The sequence below is a fragment of the Haliotis cracherodii genome, unplaced genomic scaffold (genome assembly GCF_022045235.1).
Source record: "Haliotis cracherodii isolate W230 unplaced genomic scaffold, xgHalCrac1.p SCAF_9, whole genome shotgun sequence".
Classification (NCBI taxonomy): domain Eukaryota; kingdom Metazoa; phylum Mollusca; class Gastropoda; order Lepetellida; family Haliotidae; genus Haliotis; species Haliotis cracherodii.
Genome location: NW_027266343.1, coordinates 56274634 through 56291246, shown reverse-complemented (window position 1 = coordinate 56291246; position 16613 = coordinate 56274634). Strand labels below are relative to the sequence as shown.

At 40.6% G+C, this 16613-nt stretch overlaps 1 protein-coding gene across 1 annotated transcript; it reads right to left on the bottom strand.

Moving 5' to 3' along the window:
• Positions 1-1044: 1044 nt before the first annotated feature.
• Positions 1045-16135, bottom strand: LOC139453063 (neuropeptide F receptor-like). Its single transcript, XM_071234687.1, has 2 exons — positions 16075-16135; positions 1045-2360 (listed from the first exon to the last, which is right to left on the bottom strand). Exon 2 carries the CDS (start codon positions 2351-2353, stop codon positions 1220-1222), a length of 1134 nt encoding a protein of 377 aa, XP_071090788.1. The 5' UTR covers positions 2354-2360; positions 16075-16135; the 3' UTR covers positions 1045-1219.
• Between the last annotated feature and the right edge of the window lie 478 nt (positions 16136-16613).

Sequence of the window (16613 nt, the reverse complement as noted above, 5' to 3'; positions counted from 1 at the left end):
ACTGAAGGGACTGGGTGGTCAGCCTCAATGACTTGGTTGATTTGGATGTCATCGTATCCCAATTGAGTAGATCTATGCGCATGAGTCAATTGATGAATTATCTGTTCAAGATTCTATCGTTTGCAAACACAAACACCCGTGAAGATCTGGGTTAGAATAGGTCTTCAGAAACCGATGCTTGCCATAAGAGGCGACTAACGGGATGCGATCGTCAGGTCTACATGTACATGTATCACATGACTCGCTGTATAATACCCGTGGTCGTTGTCACAAACGTCAAAGTCCCACTTCCTTATATTTGAAAAATACGCAATGCCAAGATTCAACTGACACGGTTTAAGGTCATGTTAATTGGGTCCAGATGGCCCATTTATTTGAGGAGCTCACTTTACCGCCACAGTGCTTTTACCGTGCCAGAATCCAAATGCCGTGAGTTAAGTTATGTTGCTTAATTTTTCACCACTTTTTTTTGTCATTCTGTATAATGACAGTCCGTAATGTTACTGAAATACTGTTCATTGCGATGTTGAACCCGATCACACGTAGTGCCATAAATCCAAAGGACTCCTTTAAGGAACACTACTAGTTTAATGTGATCCAAATAAGACTTTCTAATACACCCACCGAGCAAATGGACAGATAACCAGTTTGTTCCAAGTTCAAATCATCGTCCCAATAAACAGCCGTCAATCAGGTAGTCCAGTCTTTAGATCCTATTCCCCACGCTATGCACAATATGTAAAGGCGGTTCACGGCTTCTCTTGTCGTTATATTGCTTGAGTATTGCTAAAAGGGGCGTACCACCTCACTCACTCTCTTAAGGGAATGTGCACTTCATATTTTTGGATGAAGACGTTAAGGAACCTCGTCAGCGTACACTTTGTAATTTATCAGAAGTACCATGATTCCGTTCTCCAAAGTAGTATTAGCGCTGCAAACGTCGTACCTCCCATATCTATCGCAGACTTTACATATAATCGTAGCTTTATGAGCCATTTGTGGAACGAGGGCCAGGACCGAAATATTTATACGATCTATGAAAAACCAAACCATATCCCGAATTTGTGCCAGTGTAACCTTTTAAAATATTAAATGATCTATTATTTGTAAAGAAAGTGACTTAAATTTAGGAACTGGATCCTTTCTCAATAGTTTCCCGATAGATGAGGATACTGTCTACATGGTATTGCAATGTTTGACATTTAAGGAAATATAGGATTCAATTGCTCTGCCGGATCGACCCCTCCCTTGAATCAACCTTAAAGGTTTCGTATTTGAATCCCGTTTTAGCATTCGAGCCATTACCACTGCCACTACTCCTGTCCTGGGTGCTCTCGCCGTCCGGCTGACACAGAAGCTCAAAGAACGCGTTCTTGAAGTTGACGTTAAACCAGCCATAATACAGGGGATTCAAGCCAGCGGATCCCATTGCTATAAGCAGGCAGACAGCGTACAGTAAGTTAAAGTTCTTGTCAGCGAATAGCTTGTAATCAAAGTCCGCTGTAACATTAAGGATCGTTAATGGAAGCCAAGTGATTGAAAATGAAACAGCGATGGCGGTGAGAAGTAAGAGGTTCCGGCGGTGTTGTCGCATATACCTCAGTGCCCGATTGTTTTCGGCTTCTGTTGTGGGGTTCTCCTCAATGCGCAGGCGCAGGAAGTGACATATCCGTGCGTGCAGGACCGTTATAACGAGCGTAGGTGTCATGTATTGTACCACCATGATGACAGTAGTGTAAATCCCTTTAAACGGATCCGATGGCCAGTCTTCCACGCACACGTGGTACTCCACCATATCTGTGGTATGGACTCGATGAAACATGAGCATCGGCAGCGCCATCACTATAGCGGCAACCCAGATCCCAATGATGACATGCACAACAGGCTTTCTTTGACGTCGTTCCCTCACCACACAGACAATGGCCTTGTATCTATCAAACGCTATGCCCACAATAGTAAATGTGGATACAAACACGTCAATTGTCTGCAAGGAAGGCACAATCTTACACAAAGCTTCTCCTAGTGGCCAGTTCTTCAGTGTCATTCGGATCAAAGAGAAGGGCATACATATTACGCACATTATGATATCACACAGTGACAAATTCAAAATCAGCAGGTTTCTGGGCGAGCGGAGCTGGGCATTCCGGTACACGACAACGCACACGAGGAGGTTGCCTAGGAGACCGAAGAGGATGACGAGGCAGTAGCAGCCGACCAGGATGCCCTCTGTGGCCGGAGGAAACCAGTGGTCGTCGCCTTGCGCGTGCATCATGATGCCATGGTATTCCAACACACTGTGGTTGCTGAAGGAAAAGCCGTACCATGTTCCGTTGGTGAAGAAATTCTGGATCATGCTTAACCTGAAACACACATGTTGGATAATGAAATGGGTAAATTAGCTGGTTTTAACGCCATTTAATACATTTGTTCAGTTATATGATTACTGTGCGAAAGGAGTCCCAAAGTGAAAGTTTTCGAACCCACGATCAGAAACAAAGAAGTTAGGGCACAATAATTAGTTCAGAGGCGGTCGGGTAGCTTAGTGGTTAAAGCGTTCGCTAGCAACGCCAAAGACCCAGATTCGATTCCCGACATGGGTAAAATGTTTGAAGCCCATTTCTAGTGTCTCCCGCCGTCATATTGCTGGAATATTGCTAAAAGCGGCGTAAAACCATACTCACTCACTCACTAATCAGTTCAGCGATTTGCAACGCCATGGACTACTGAGATTCAATATCCGTATAGAAATGATTAGCATGGACACATCATTGGTTAAGAGGCAGTTGAAATATATCGTGGCTCTTAAGAACTTAAACTGAAGGTGAATAATGAAAAAGATGTTCAAATTGTGCAAACGTTTTGGGCATCTAATATAGTTGTATTCATCATATTATTGTCAACAAAAAACTAACAAGAAACTGCAAGGCAATCGTTTTCTTTGACACATTAAGCTAATTTAAAATCCCATAACGTTCCGGGCACGACATCCGTCAATATATGTTAACATTTTTGTGAACTTTATTTATAAATCCCATTAAAAATATTTAGTGATTCTTTAAAGTGTTCTGAAAAAAAATAAACAACTTGATAAAAATCCACAAGTAACGCCAACAACATGATACTTTTTGTATGGACAAGGTGATCCTATTCATCCTCGACGAACCGCCCACTCGTTGCGGAATCCAAAATCGGCTAAAAGGAAGAACAGTAATCTGGGCTCAGGCCATCTCGAATTCCACTGCAGTCGCAAATCAATTATAGAGACAAGGAAGGAGTCGGAGATTTAAGCTTGTAATTGAGCATCAGTATATATCAATCGTGTGAGCAAATGGACTTTAGCCCGTCCTCCAGTCAGTTCATAAATATCAGGAATTAGTGGTTTTCAGTCATCCATTAGCGTTCTAGCTGGTTGTGAGAAGACGTGAAAGAGAATTCTTTCTCACTGTGTTCAGTTTGAACCTTTTAGAAATGAGGATTTCAAACGTAACTGCTCGGAAGAAGAATAAACACATACCGTTGAAGCTGAAAACAGCTCTTATAACTAAAATATCATGTTTAAAATTACCTGTATATGTAAATTAGAAATGTGCGACTTTTTGTCAAACAGATTGTACAGTAACTTAGTAAATTTCATTACTGAGCCCAATCTGATGCTCTGGTCGAAATGTAGTGTTTGAAGACATACACATACGTTAATCAGATTGAGATATCCAACTTAGGCTTAGAACTTTTCAGCCAGCCCTCGTAGATGATGAGCCCTACTTGTGAAAAGAACAATATTTGATGATAGTAGTTTGTTCGAAAAAAGAACCGGTAAGAAACATTTATGTGAATGCCGGAACATCTGTTAACGGATGACATCCAGGGCCACGAGACAACTGCACGTTTTTACTGATCTGTTTGTTGGGCTTGCTGGATAGAACTGGTCCCCAGCAAGCCATGCTGGCCCTAAGATATGTCTTACTGGATTGGGTAGACAGACTCAGTGACATGGTTGATGGTGTGCCATCGTACAACAACGTGGTTGGCTGCTCATAATATCAATGTCTGGTTTGTCTGGACCAGACTCGATTACAGACCGCCGACATATAACTGAAATATTGATAAGTCCGGCGTGCAACAACAACCAAACTGTTGACGGGCAGCACAGAGGAAGGACGTGGACGCTGATGGAAAGTCTCCTGTCAATCCTCTATAAATAGGACGTCCTGAGTAATGACCCTCGGGAACAATAACATGAAATCTATTCCATTGTTCACGGTGATACAAATAGTCATCAGAGCAAACATTGAAACTTCACTGATTCCGTAGACAATTCTACTTGTATCGATACGTATTTGACATGGTATAATAATGGATAAGCCAATCAAAACTCATCCCTCTGGAATGTATGTTTGTGATATAAGTAAATGATCGATAAATAATCGTAGCCCTGCCAAAGCAAGAGGCAAATTCGTTTATGTATCACATTGGCACGATACATGACGCTCGTAAACTGTTGAGTGCTGTCACGTCAAGATTTTTAGTGGTACACCTCGGCAGCTAGTAAATTAGAGATATCTCCCTTAGTTTATGTAAACAAACCTATCATCATTGTGCGTTCGAGCAGTTTCCTGATGTGACTGTTTCTGAAAGGCTGACTGTATCTACACAAGAAGGACACGAGTGCATTTCGATGCTTTTTGCGACATGACCTGCGTCTTATCTAAACTGAGGGGCAAATGAAAATAAACCAAGTTTGTTTTTTCTGTAATTTCAGATTGAAGGAACTGTTAAATTTGATTATGTCCATTTAACCATCACTCATTCCTGCAACAGTTTATAAAAAGTAATCTGTGGCTGGGTAATTTTGTGCGTAAATAGATTAGTTGAATGAAGACTGGGGTTCGAGAAGAATTTGGAACCATATGACTCCTAACATGTTTGAAATGTTGTAAATGTGACGTGAAAAGCAAATTTCTGATTTTCAAAGATAAAATATCTAAGATAACCACCAGCAGATGTGTATTATGAGATATTTTTTTAATTTTTCAAGTTCTAAATCAAATATTTAAAAAAAAAAAAACAACATAGAAGTATTCTTGGAGTGTTGACTAAACTCCTGTACAGTTCATTGTTTGAAGATATAATATCGCTAACTTAAGATGTTTTCAATTGAAAATTAAACATATGATAAATTATGTCAACTTAGATGTAGAGTTTCTTTGTCGCTCAGTTTACTTGCCAAGTGCAGATCGGATTCCCATCAGATAACACCGATTTCCAGTTTTGCAACACTATTCCGGATTCAAGGAAGGAGCAGGCGTCTTGCTCAAGACAGTTGCCAATGACATATTCTGGACACTCTGACCGATGTCATGTGGCCTATTGCTGATAGCTGCTGCGTCCTATTTGACCAATTGTATTGCCTTTTGTAACTGTAAACATACAACTGTGGGTTTCGCTCTAATTTGTGGATTATTCGTTGTTAACACTTTTTTGTTGTTTACTCATTTCACAATTTAGTGATGTACGAATCGATTTATGAATGTACCATTGCGTTAAATTTGGGAATCACATCGAAACTCTGTATTTACATATTATTAATGAATAATCTATGTAACCATGAAATCCGATAAGAATGGTCATGTGCAATGTTAAATGTGAAGCAATACATTTGTTATATAGCGTGGATCAATATAGTAACGACCAACGCACCCACAAAACATCGTGATTCTGGGAAAGCAAATTTATTGTAATGCTGAATAGCGAAACCACCATTTAACGGTGCGATATAATAGCCACACGCAAACATCTGAATCCCAACAACACTCTCTCGTAAGTCTGTAATCAGTGTGTCAGCTACAGAATCACGTCATCTAAAACATCATGAAATATCTATTTTTTTGTTTCGAGACGTGTCATAAAAGATGATCTGTGTGGAATGTCTCTAATTCAGATTGACAGCTTGTCAGAGTTTCTTATACAAAAGAGGACCACCAAGGACTTGGAAGATCCTCATGTATAATTTACATACATTTACATAATGGTTAAGATCACAAAGACCGTCGTCTTTGAATTCAAATAGCCATCGTTTTTCTCAAAATGTCGACAGATTTGAAATTGCTAAAATAAGTATAGAAATGTTCTTTAATATTATCAACGATTCCATTCCCGTATGAAATGTTATACAATCACATCATTCTCTCTCTCTCTCTCTCTCTCTCTCTCTCTCTCTCTCTCTCTCTCTCTCTCTCTCTCTCTCTCTCTCTCTCTCTCTCTCTCTCTCTCGCTCAAAGTTCACTATATAAAGGAGTTATATAGTAGTTATTACATCAATGTGTCAACAGGGTATATGTAGCTATCGCCAGTACACCATACATCATCTTATCGCCATGCATCATCATTTGCTGGGCTTGGAGGACATTGTGTTGTCACGTTCATGCGTAGTACAAAGGGAAACTAGAACCGTCGATCAAACTGCGTTTCTCGTCCCCAAAGCCTGGCGTGAATGCATTAAATTAGAAGGGCCATCTATCGTCCGTCTCTGATGACTGTTGAAGTTTTACCGACGAAGATAACAACCGCCATCACTACAGTGATGTCGTTATGTGACCAGTGATTACACATTTAGCTGATTTGTTACTGTGGCCAAAGCCGTGTTTTAGACGGTATTAATGGTATTGTTATGCCCAAATATGTTTGATAAAAATTGTTTTTAAATATAACTTTGCATTCACGACTCACTTGTGAAAACTCAACTTGGTCTCGTCGCTATATGGCCTGAAATATGCCGAAGCGACGTTAACTTTTAACTCACTCACCCCACATTTAAATGATGTCAAATAAGGTCAGAGTTACACCAACTATATCAGATGTACATGTACACAGTGTTATAATATGCAGTCATAATGCAACAAAGACATGCACCACAGTACCAAGTAAAAAACATAGAATTAATAACATGAGCAACAAAACATGTTCCATCCTCATAAGAAATATCTGCTGAAGAACGAGTCGACTGCATGATTCCCATTATTTCATGAGCATGTGATAACACCAGGACTTCGGCAGTCGATATGATATTCTAAACTGTTGGAACTTTACGGGTCGAGATAATACATATACATTTCATCTTCAACGATAAATATTTTGATATATTGTATTTTTGTACTATTACTTACATGTATCCAGTCCGTTATGGGTTTTTTCAAAGCAAAGTAAGAAATCATCAATTCTACGCATCCATTCTATACTCAACAACAAAAGTTCCTGTGACACCAATATTTTAGTATATTTTTCAAACAAGTAGAGTTTGGTTTTCAGTATTGTACCACATGTATGGAATCAAGTCACAAAAACGCAACTGCTACAGAAAAGCATGCATTCCATGCAAAAATCGACTTTATGCAAGCCCCATGCATTTCACTGCCCAAGAATGGGTATAAAAAACGTATGCGTTAACGGGATTCCATATGCATTGTTTAGTATCGTGCTGACAACAACCACTCAGAAAAACAACAAACTTACGCAATTATTCAACATTACGAAATGCCACGCCTGTCCGAAAATGGGCGTCTGCGAGCCATTGGTCTGCTTGAAGCAGGATCGAGTCAACATGATGTTGCAAGACAGAAATACCATTTGGTGTTTATGGCAACGTTGGCAACAGACGAATGCAGTCAGAGACAATTCAATAATCGACAAGGCAACTGGATTCGAATGACACAACTACCAACTCGATTCCAGCCAGCAACAGAGACTGCAAGAAGCATCCTTGGCCTTCGACGAATATCTTCACAAACTGTACGTCGTCGCCTCAGATGTGCAGGGATTGTCGCCAGAAGACCCGCCAGACGTCCCATTTTGACAGGAAACCACAGTCAAGCACGTCTACAGTGGTGCAGACAGCGTCTACGCTGGGCGGCCATGCAGTGGGGACAAGTTCTACTCACTGAAGAGTCTCGTTTTCACCTCAGCCACAGCGGATTCGAGTGTACCGACGTCGAGGTGACCGTTACGTCAATCATTGTGTCATTGAAGAAGATCGGTTAGGGGGCGGCAGCGTTATGGTATGGGTTGGGATTACAGCAAGACAGAGGACCCGTTTGATAGTGGTAGAGGGAAATCTCAATGGACAGCGCTACCGCGACGATATCATCGGCCCTGTTGTTCTACCGGTTTTACGTTGTCATGGCCGAGGCATTACCTTTCAACATGACAACGCCCGGACTCATATTGCTCGACTTGTTCATGATTCTCTTCAACAAAACAACGTGAATGTCATCCCCTAGCCGGCTCGCTCCCATGACGCACGTCTGCGACACACAACGTCCACTTTCATGTATAGGTTATGTATCCTACCTATTTTCGTATTGCATAATTCTTGTGACGTGTAATATGGTAGAGTTATGACATTTCCGTATACAATCACAGACGAATCATTCTAATGATCATGAAAGCAGCTTATACTCTTACACGTATCGATCGTGTTATATATACAGTAAACTACATTTATAATGAATACGCTTATAACGAATTGACGGATATAACGAACTGTCTTTTTTGGTCCCGGCAATTTGCTGTATATATAGAGGTTATCACGCGAGTGTGTTCTGGGATGGTAAATATCCTGCATTAGGAATAAACATTGTATTTAGCGAGCCTTGTCATTCTTTAATTCTATGCTTGAGAATCGCTTTCCCTCTCTCACAAACATTGCGAGTTTTCCTGGAATGCTCAAATTAATATTTATTACTTTACAGGGTAAGTAATGTGTCAGTCGGACAGTGACAGTAGCCAATATAGTTCCAACTAAAATCCGTTTCTTATACAGTGGCGAAGCAACATATATAAAACAACATTTGTTTTTACTTGCCTTTCGCGGTAATCCATCGGTCTGTCCGCTAGAGTAACAGCCTTTTGTCAAAGGGAAGCTACTCTAACCCTAGTGTATGAGACGGCACGACCACGTTCAGACTTTGTTGACAGTCTGTCTGTCCTGTCATAACGCATCTTACCTTGATTAAAAACATGAAAAGATTTGGAAAATATCTGCTGACAACGAGTTGGTGGTGCACTTGCTTTGCAAATCCTGCAATCGACCGAAATCTGCACGACGGTTTACGAACCGGATTTCGATTTCGGTGCGCGATTTTGATTGGACTATGCATAGACTCGTTAGTCCAGCCAAAATGTAACTCTATAATACCAGCCTAGTTCGGCAAAGGTGGAAACTGGACGTTTATAGTCAGTTAACTCTCTTGCCTCGGGAAGATGGTCATAACGTTAAGTGCAGTAAGATGTACACAGAGCGACAAAACGAAACAAGGTAACAATTCAAACATACTTCGGCCAAATCCAACTATTCAAATTTTGTGGAAAAGGTTTCAAGCCGCAGAGGTCGACAAGCACAGATATGGCTACTGATACCGCTTGGCTAGGCCAAGTGCCCTCGCAAAATTGTTTTGAAATTTATATCTCCAAAGTTGCCCTAACTTATAAAATTCCTTAGTTACGTCACAGTTCGACACTGATTTTCAGTATATTAGACTGTTCTTTTGATAATGATAGCAATTATCCCTTTAGTTTATTCAGATTCCCGATTGTTAATTCTGACTCGATCGCCGAATGACGAGGGCGACGCCATGTTTGTTTATAAGCAGTGAATGTAGTCCCTACTGGACCTTTGATATTTGCATCTCTATCCGAAAATGACCCCAACGGATACCATTTTTATCCGTTGGCTTTATCCTGCCGAGAAACCTACCCACTATATGATGAATACTGTATATATGCTTATTACGAACTACGGTTATAACGAGCTAGAATTAGAGCTCCCTTTGAGTTCGTTATATCCGTAGTTTACTGTATTCTATTTAATGGCGTAAATGTTGAATGAGTGAACTGCCTAACAGTGTGCACTGCCTATTTCACAAACCTTTTTACTTTACTATGGAATACCCTAAATTGTATTTTTCACATACGTAGAACACAAGTTCCTCTTCATGATAATACTCTACAAAACGCGGAGTCCACTGTATGATTCCGACAATATCATAAGATTCTGTTTATTAATCATTACTGCTAAAATACGTGCTTCTGTAGCTTGTCTCACAAAACAATTGTCAGGTCGTTGTCATGGTCACGAGAATGAGTTCTTGCATCTCCGAACTGTTCATATTTACTCAGAGCATATCAGTAGCACTTCTAACCACGATCATTTATCAAGTATTCAAGAGTGGAAGAGTGTTTATTTTTGAATTTCAGGAGATAGGATCAAAATTGATTTACATATATCTAAGTAAATACCACTTCACACGAACGTTTTGATAATTTACAATGATATCGATTGAGTTTTTGCAGTTTAATCCGTGTTCGGAAAGTACTTTTTATCTTCTATGCCCAAAATCAATAATAAAGATCAACTATCCATGAGTTCTTCAGCATATGGGAGTCACTGAGCTGTTATTGCAGTATTTATGTAAATGGAATGTCCAATTCAATACGGATCATCCTAAACCAGACAATGCGCTAAATGAGGACAGGCTTACACTGCCTCGCACACGCTTTCATTTGTCGACAGGGAGATAACACAATCTCTTATATTCAAGAGCAATTATTGATGGGAGGTCACTGTTTCCGGAAGCTGTGGGCTTTGAGGATCGTGTTTAGGTCAGTGCCAGGGAAGCGAGAAAATAGCCATTGTTATGGATGTTTCATTTAGAAAAGTTCATGGTCAGACCATTGGAAACCCACCACTCTTTGATGGAGTCAAGCGCATATGTCAGGTTTTCATATAATGGCCCAACTATATAGGTAAATGTGAAGATAAAAAGAGCTTATTTTAGTGGTATGACTTCTTATTATCGATCAATAAAATGAGTGGGTTGGGTTCAACGCCGCTTTGGAAGTATTTCAGTTATATAACTGTGTCTTACACTAGTATGGGCGGGTAGCCCGAAATGATGCAGGTCTTAGATGTTTACCATTTTGGTGAAGCCCACGACCACAGGTTTGGTGCTGACTAAAGCAAACAGCTTTGTCCTTGTACAACCTTAGGTACCCTGGCGGAGATACATAACACTCCTGTTTCAGTTACAGAAGGACGTTCTCACTTCCAAGATGAACCGCTGGTTACAGAGAATGGTGTGCTGTTAACAATTGTCCATTGAGATGCTCGAACGTTGGAAGTTTATGTCAACAGTAGCGCGGCGAATGATCTAGTTTCAAAGTTTGTACTTGAACCTAATATTTGTTTGTTTGTTGCTTAACGCCCCCCTCAGCAATATTCCAGCTATATGACGGCGGGCTGTACATAATCGAGTCTGGACTAGACAATCCAGTGATTGACATCATGAACATCGATGCGCGCAATTGGGATACGACATGCATCAACCAAGTCAGCGAGCCTGACCACCCGATCCCGTTCGTCGCCTCTTACAGCAGGCATGGGTTGCTGAAGACCAATTCTATCCCGGATCTTCACGGGTCTGTACACGAATGCGTGGGGAATGTGGATTACCTGGTTAACTCCATTTTGCGAATAAAAAGAAAACTTTTGCAGTTAATAATAGCAGATCTACTGTCATATCAACCGATATCTCAAACACACGAAGACGCTTCTGATAAACAGGTGAGTGAGTGGTGAACAAAGTTTCAGTTAAAAGCCTTGGTGGTAGTTCAAAACATCCAAAGAAATCGGGGCGGTCGGATAGCCTAGTGGTTAAAGCGTTCGCACGTCGAAGACCCGAGTTCGATTTACGACATGGGTACAATGTGCGAAGCCTATCATTTCTTGTGTCCCGCGCCGTGATATTCCGGGAAAATTGCCAAAGGCGGCGTAAAACCATTCTCATTCACTCACTCATTCACTCACTACAAAGTTATCAGACAAATGCTAATACTTGTGCGGTAGCACTTTCACTTATTTTTCAGATCAATCACAAAATCATATTATAATAATTCCTTCCTTTCCAAATATATTTTACATACTAAATACTGAATTCTCTGAATAATGTTTGTTCTCAAATCGTGTTGATATATAACACAGCAGAATGCATGAGATATGGGTTGTATACAGATGTGTATTGGAACTGGCCGTTTTCAGTTTGGAAGCCTTTGATATATCCAATTGTTATTAAAGAATTGTCACGTGGTGTCTACACCATCACAGAGCAGCTATACGAGGTAAAATGCCGAACGTTCAAATCATTAATCCAGACATTCTGAACATGTTTTCTCTCTAAATAGAGGGGGGAATGGGGAATTCAGAGATGTGTGCATCGCAGCTGAGTGGGAAGTATGTGTCATTCATTGGCCTTTTCATTCCAGGATCGTGCGCTCGTATTCACATATTCTAGACAGCATTCGGTTACCTCCTGGGTTTATGGATGATTCAATATACGCGACCGCTGTTTAGGTTTCGAAATATGCATGAAATATCACCGAGAAAAAGGGTTTAATAAAATCATATACAAAATGTAACATGGGAACATGGTGATAAAAATTATATGAATGGATCTCTGAAAATCAGTGATGGTGAAATATGATAAAAGCGACGTTGAACGTGTGTGTCTAGGTGTTCTAGTTCGGACTAATGCTGCTTTTATGGTTATTGCATACTGAGATACCATGCCGCAGTTTAACATTGATATCCTATTGAGACACAGTATACAGACTCCGAGCCGTCCAGTCCTTGTTATGGCCCCTTAATGCAGAGCACCGGGCGGGGTAACAAGTACATCTTTTAACGACTCTTGTTATGTCGCGACCGGAGATCGAACCCCCGACCTTGTGCTCTCCGGGCAGACGCTCCATCCACTAGACCACCGAGACGGTCTCCACAATAATAGGTTTCTGACCAATGTAAGGAACGCAACTCTGCACAGCGGATGGCGGCCGCTTATACGACAAGGACAACCCCATATTGATAACAAAGCATTAATTAATGATACAGTCATCGTAGAGGCTTTGTTTAATTACACCTTTTGTACCTGAGAAGATTCATTTTACTGATCAATGATTCAATATGCTACACACGTTAATTACATTTTTACTCTGCCGGCTGACAAAGGGCTTTGATCTTTCACTTATAACGAGTATCTTGTCAGAGCCTTTATTCCCATTTTGTGATGACTATGCTACCTGGACAACAAGTACAAATGACATATTGCAATACATGCCAGACTTCAAAGACAGCCATGAAGCTATGCAGTGCACAACACACAAGTACATGATGCGGATGCTGTGAAAAACACATGATGGTGCTTTCACTTGGCTTTCGTGGATTCAACATGTAAATCTATATAATATTTTTATATTTTATCACTGTCAGTTTGAGAAAACTGATTTGAATGCTTTGAATCGATCTTATTGTATTTTCCTATGCTTCATGTCATTCCACAGGAGAACCCTACAGTTCCCTTGACTCACACCCCCTCTGAAGTATCCGAGCAGAATGAGTCACCAGTTGTGTTTTTGTCTCCCTTTTTGAGTTTACTAACATTGTTATTGCGCTGGTGTTAATATGATCTGGTTAATCACATTAACTACACGTTGGAGTGTTTAGATCTTAGGTGAACAATAATAGCAAACACTCGACATCACAACCGAACAACAGCTATAACAGAATCGTGACTCTGGGGATGTAGGACAACAGGAAGATGGGCGTGAGGACTCAACATGCTTACTGGGTCCACCGCCCACTGCTCACTAAGTGGGGACCTGGCGATATGGAATCATGATGGCTAGTCAGTTGTCCCCACATCCAGTCCCTTTCCGCTCTTATGACATTCAGAAGGCATTGCGGACTTCACTGTGCCGGGATCGTCGGGGCGAATAATTCTCCAAAGATTGATATCATGAAAATGTGTTCTTTTTAACATTGGTGTTAAAACCACAAGGGGGCGCGGGATGGGTATTTGAATATTTAAAAACAATGCTATCGAGATTTGTGTCGTTAGCCTAATGGAATTGAATGACTGACATGTTTGCAGGGTTGAGAGTGCCGTTGTCACTGTAACAGTATAGGGCACATGGCCGCTGGCTTAGTATGTTTCGCCTGTGCTATATACGCACTTCCTGCCCGCAATATTGAGATCGCCCTTCATTTCACAAATGCGGTTCTGTGCATCTTCAATAAAGCGAGACCCTTTCCATATTCAATAGAAATCTCTGCGTAAAGCGGAGTCGTTAGTCCACTTCCGACTTTATCACGATCATGTGTTTATGTAACACTATCAAATAGTAATGATATAAGGTGTTCGCGAAAAGGTGAGCGTATCCTGTCCCACCGGAGGCACCCATCACAAACACATGCACAGGCAGGTCAACACTTTTGTGTTTACCAGTAAATGTTTATTCAAATGTTTGCCATAGCCGAGCATTCTTTTGCCCCATGAAGTCGGTACACACAGAGTTCTCTTAATCTTGATTTAAATCATAAACTCCTAGCCCAGTTGTGTCAGAATAAGATTGAATAATTATCATTAGGTTACTTTTGGATACGTATGGACCCACTGGCCATTCAGTGTCTTTAACGGTCACAACATACAACGGCCCCGTAGTCGTTGCGTCATTTTGTGTATAGATACATATTTTATACCGTATTTGCCAAACAGTTTCGGTGTAGTCACGCAAAGACGTCTGTCGAATCGTGCTTTGACGATTACACTGATGACATACCAAATCGGCCAAATTACAGAATGGAACGTCACAGCAATGAAAGAATCACCTCTCACGATCTGCTCCGGCAGTTAGTTGACAGTGATTCATAACCATATGCTTATAATATCGAACTTGGATCAATGAGTGAGTGAGTGAGTATGGTTTTACACACATTGTACCCATGTCGGGAATCGAACCCGGGTCTTCGGCGTGACGAGCGAACGCTTTAACCACTAGGCCACCCGACCGCCCTTGGATCAATGGTTTTCTAATGATAACGGAAAGGGTTGCATTTATTCCCATCATAAAGAAAGAATAATAAATACTCTAAGTAGGTATCATTGATGTAAAGAAGATCACTGATCTGATGTCATTATTTACAAGGTAAAGAGTGTCATGCTTCGCGAACACCTGGTGTTATCAGGTTCTCCACTTTTCCTTGGTTCCATACAATTACGAATACACCCAAGGCCTAAATGTTTCTAATTGAAGTAAACAATTAAAGTGTCATCGTTCTTGGTGTTTTATCCCAGCTTTACAATTTGACAAGGGCAAACATGTCAATAAATTAATCTAGCATATCATAAGAGATAGTTGAACTATATGATTAGTCCAAGACACTTACTCCATGGGTATGACTATGTTATACTTTCCACTCAGTGTCCACGTACACACAAAGCTCGCTCTGGTCGTGATTGGGGTCAAACGCGCGTTCAACTAATCGTTACAAAGAGAGCGACATCAATGAAAGATCTATGATGGATAGCTGGCCGGGGTTGTTACAACCAAGGTAGTGTTACTATGTTGCCTTTATCGATCTTCATCAACTCCTTGGTTACAGGACTACAAAGTACATCAATTATTACAAGGAATAAATATTATAAAATTTAGAAGAAATAGTGAGATACATGTCTTCTTCGCAGCTTCCAGTATTCCAACACAATGAGATATTGAATATTGGGTAATTACAACACGTTCGAATCATTATTGTGAAAACTCAATACATGTTTTGAAGTAAATGTTGATCCGCAAAAACGTGATCATGAATTGTTAATTTTTACAATATCATATGATTATAGTGATTAATTTTATGAGAAAATGTATTTCATCTAATTAATTCCACTAATTTTCCGTCAGTTTCATTCATTTTGTCACCAGTGACATTTATAGTTTCGTTAGTGTAATACAACGATTACAAGTAATGTATTCGCAGTTTTAGTCTTCCTATGGTTGTTTAAACAGCAAATACCATCAGAATGGTAACATGCATAATAGAATTATATCCGAATGACGCGAATTCACACAGTAGCATTTTTTTCAGAAATGATTCTGATACGAGTTCTGTTTGTATAATAAATCAAGAACAAATGTGATTAAAATGGCTATTAAATATATCAATTCCAACAAGACCTGAAGTTTTCCACTTACGTTAAAGGCACCGATACGTGAATATCCAGAACACACAGATGTAAAAGTTTTCTCCGACCTGGTCTGGTTAAAACCAGCTCCTGGTGCCTTTAGTGATGCTTCCTGCTTCCCGGCGTCTCTGTCACAAAGCGAGGCGTAAACGGTATTTAATCTACTATCCTCCCCCTCTACCTGTCACGTGGTGTCGTTGCCGTGCCTGTAGTGCCAGCTCAGAGCCGTCCCCATCTCCTAACGTATAACCCTTTGTATTCCGGAGGCTGAAAACCGAGTTTCATATTTGCGGGACTGTGAATCATGCAATAAACAGCTGGATGATAAAGAGTGATAGCGCTGACGAACCGACGCTGGAAAGCGGCCACGTCAAACCTTCAATGGTCACGCTGTACCTGATGGCCGATCGAGAGCTGGATGCAGTGAAGAGGATGTCAGATATGCCAATGACCAATCGATGTTTTAGAATGGGAATGTTAACGCTGGCGGAAGCTAGCTTGGTGGATAAGCCGCGAGGGCTTAAGATGCCAAGAGATATTTCATTAATA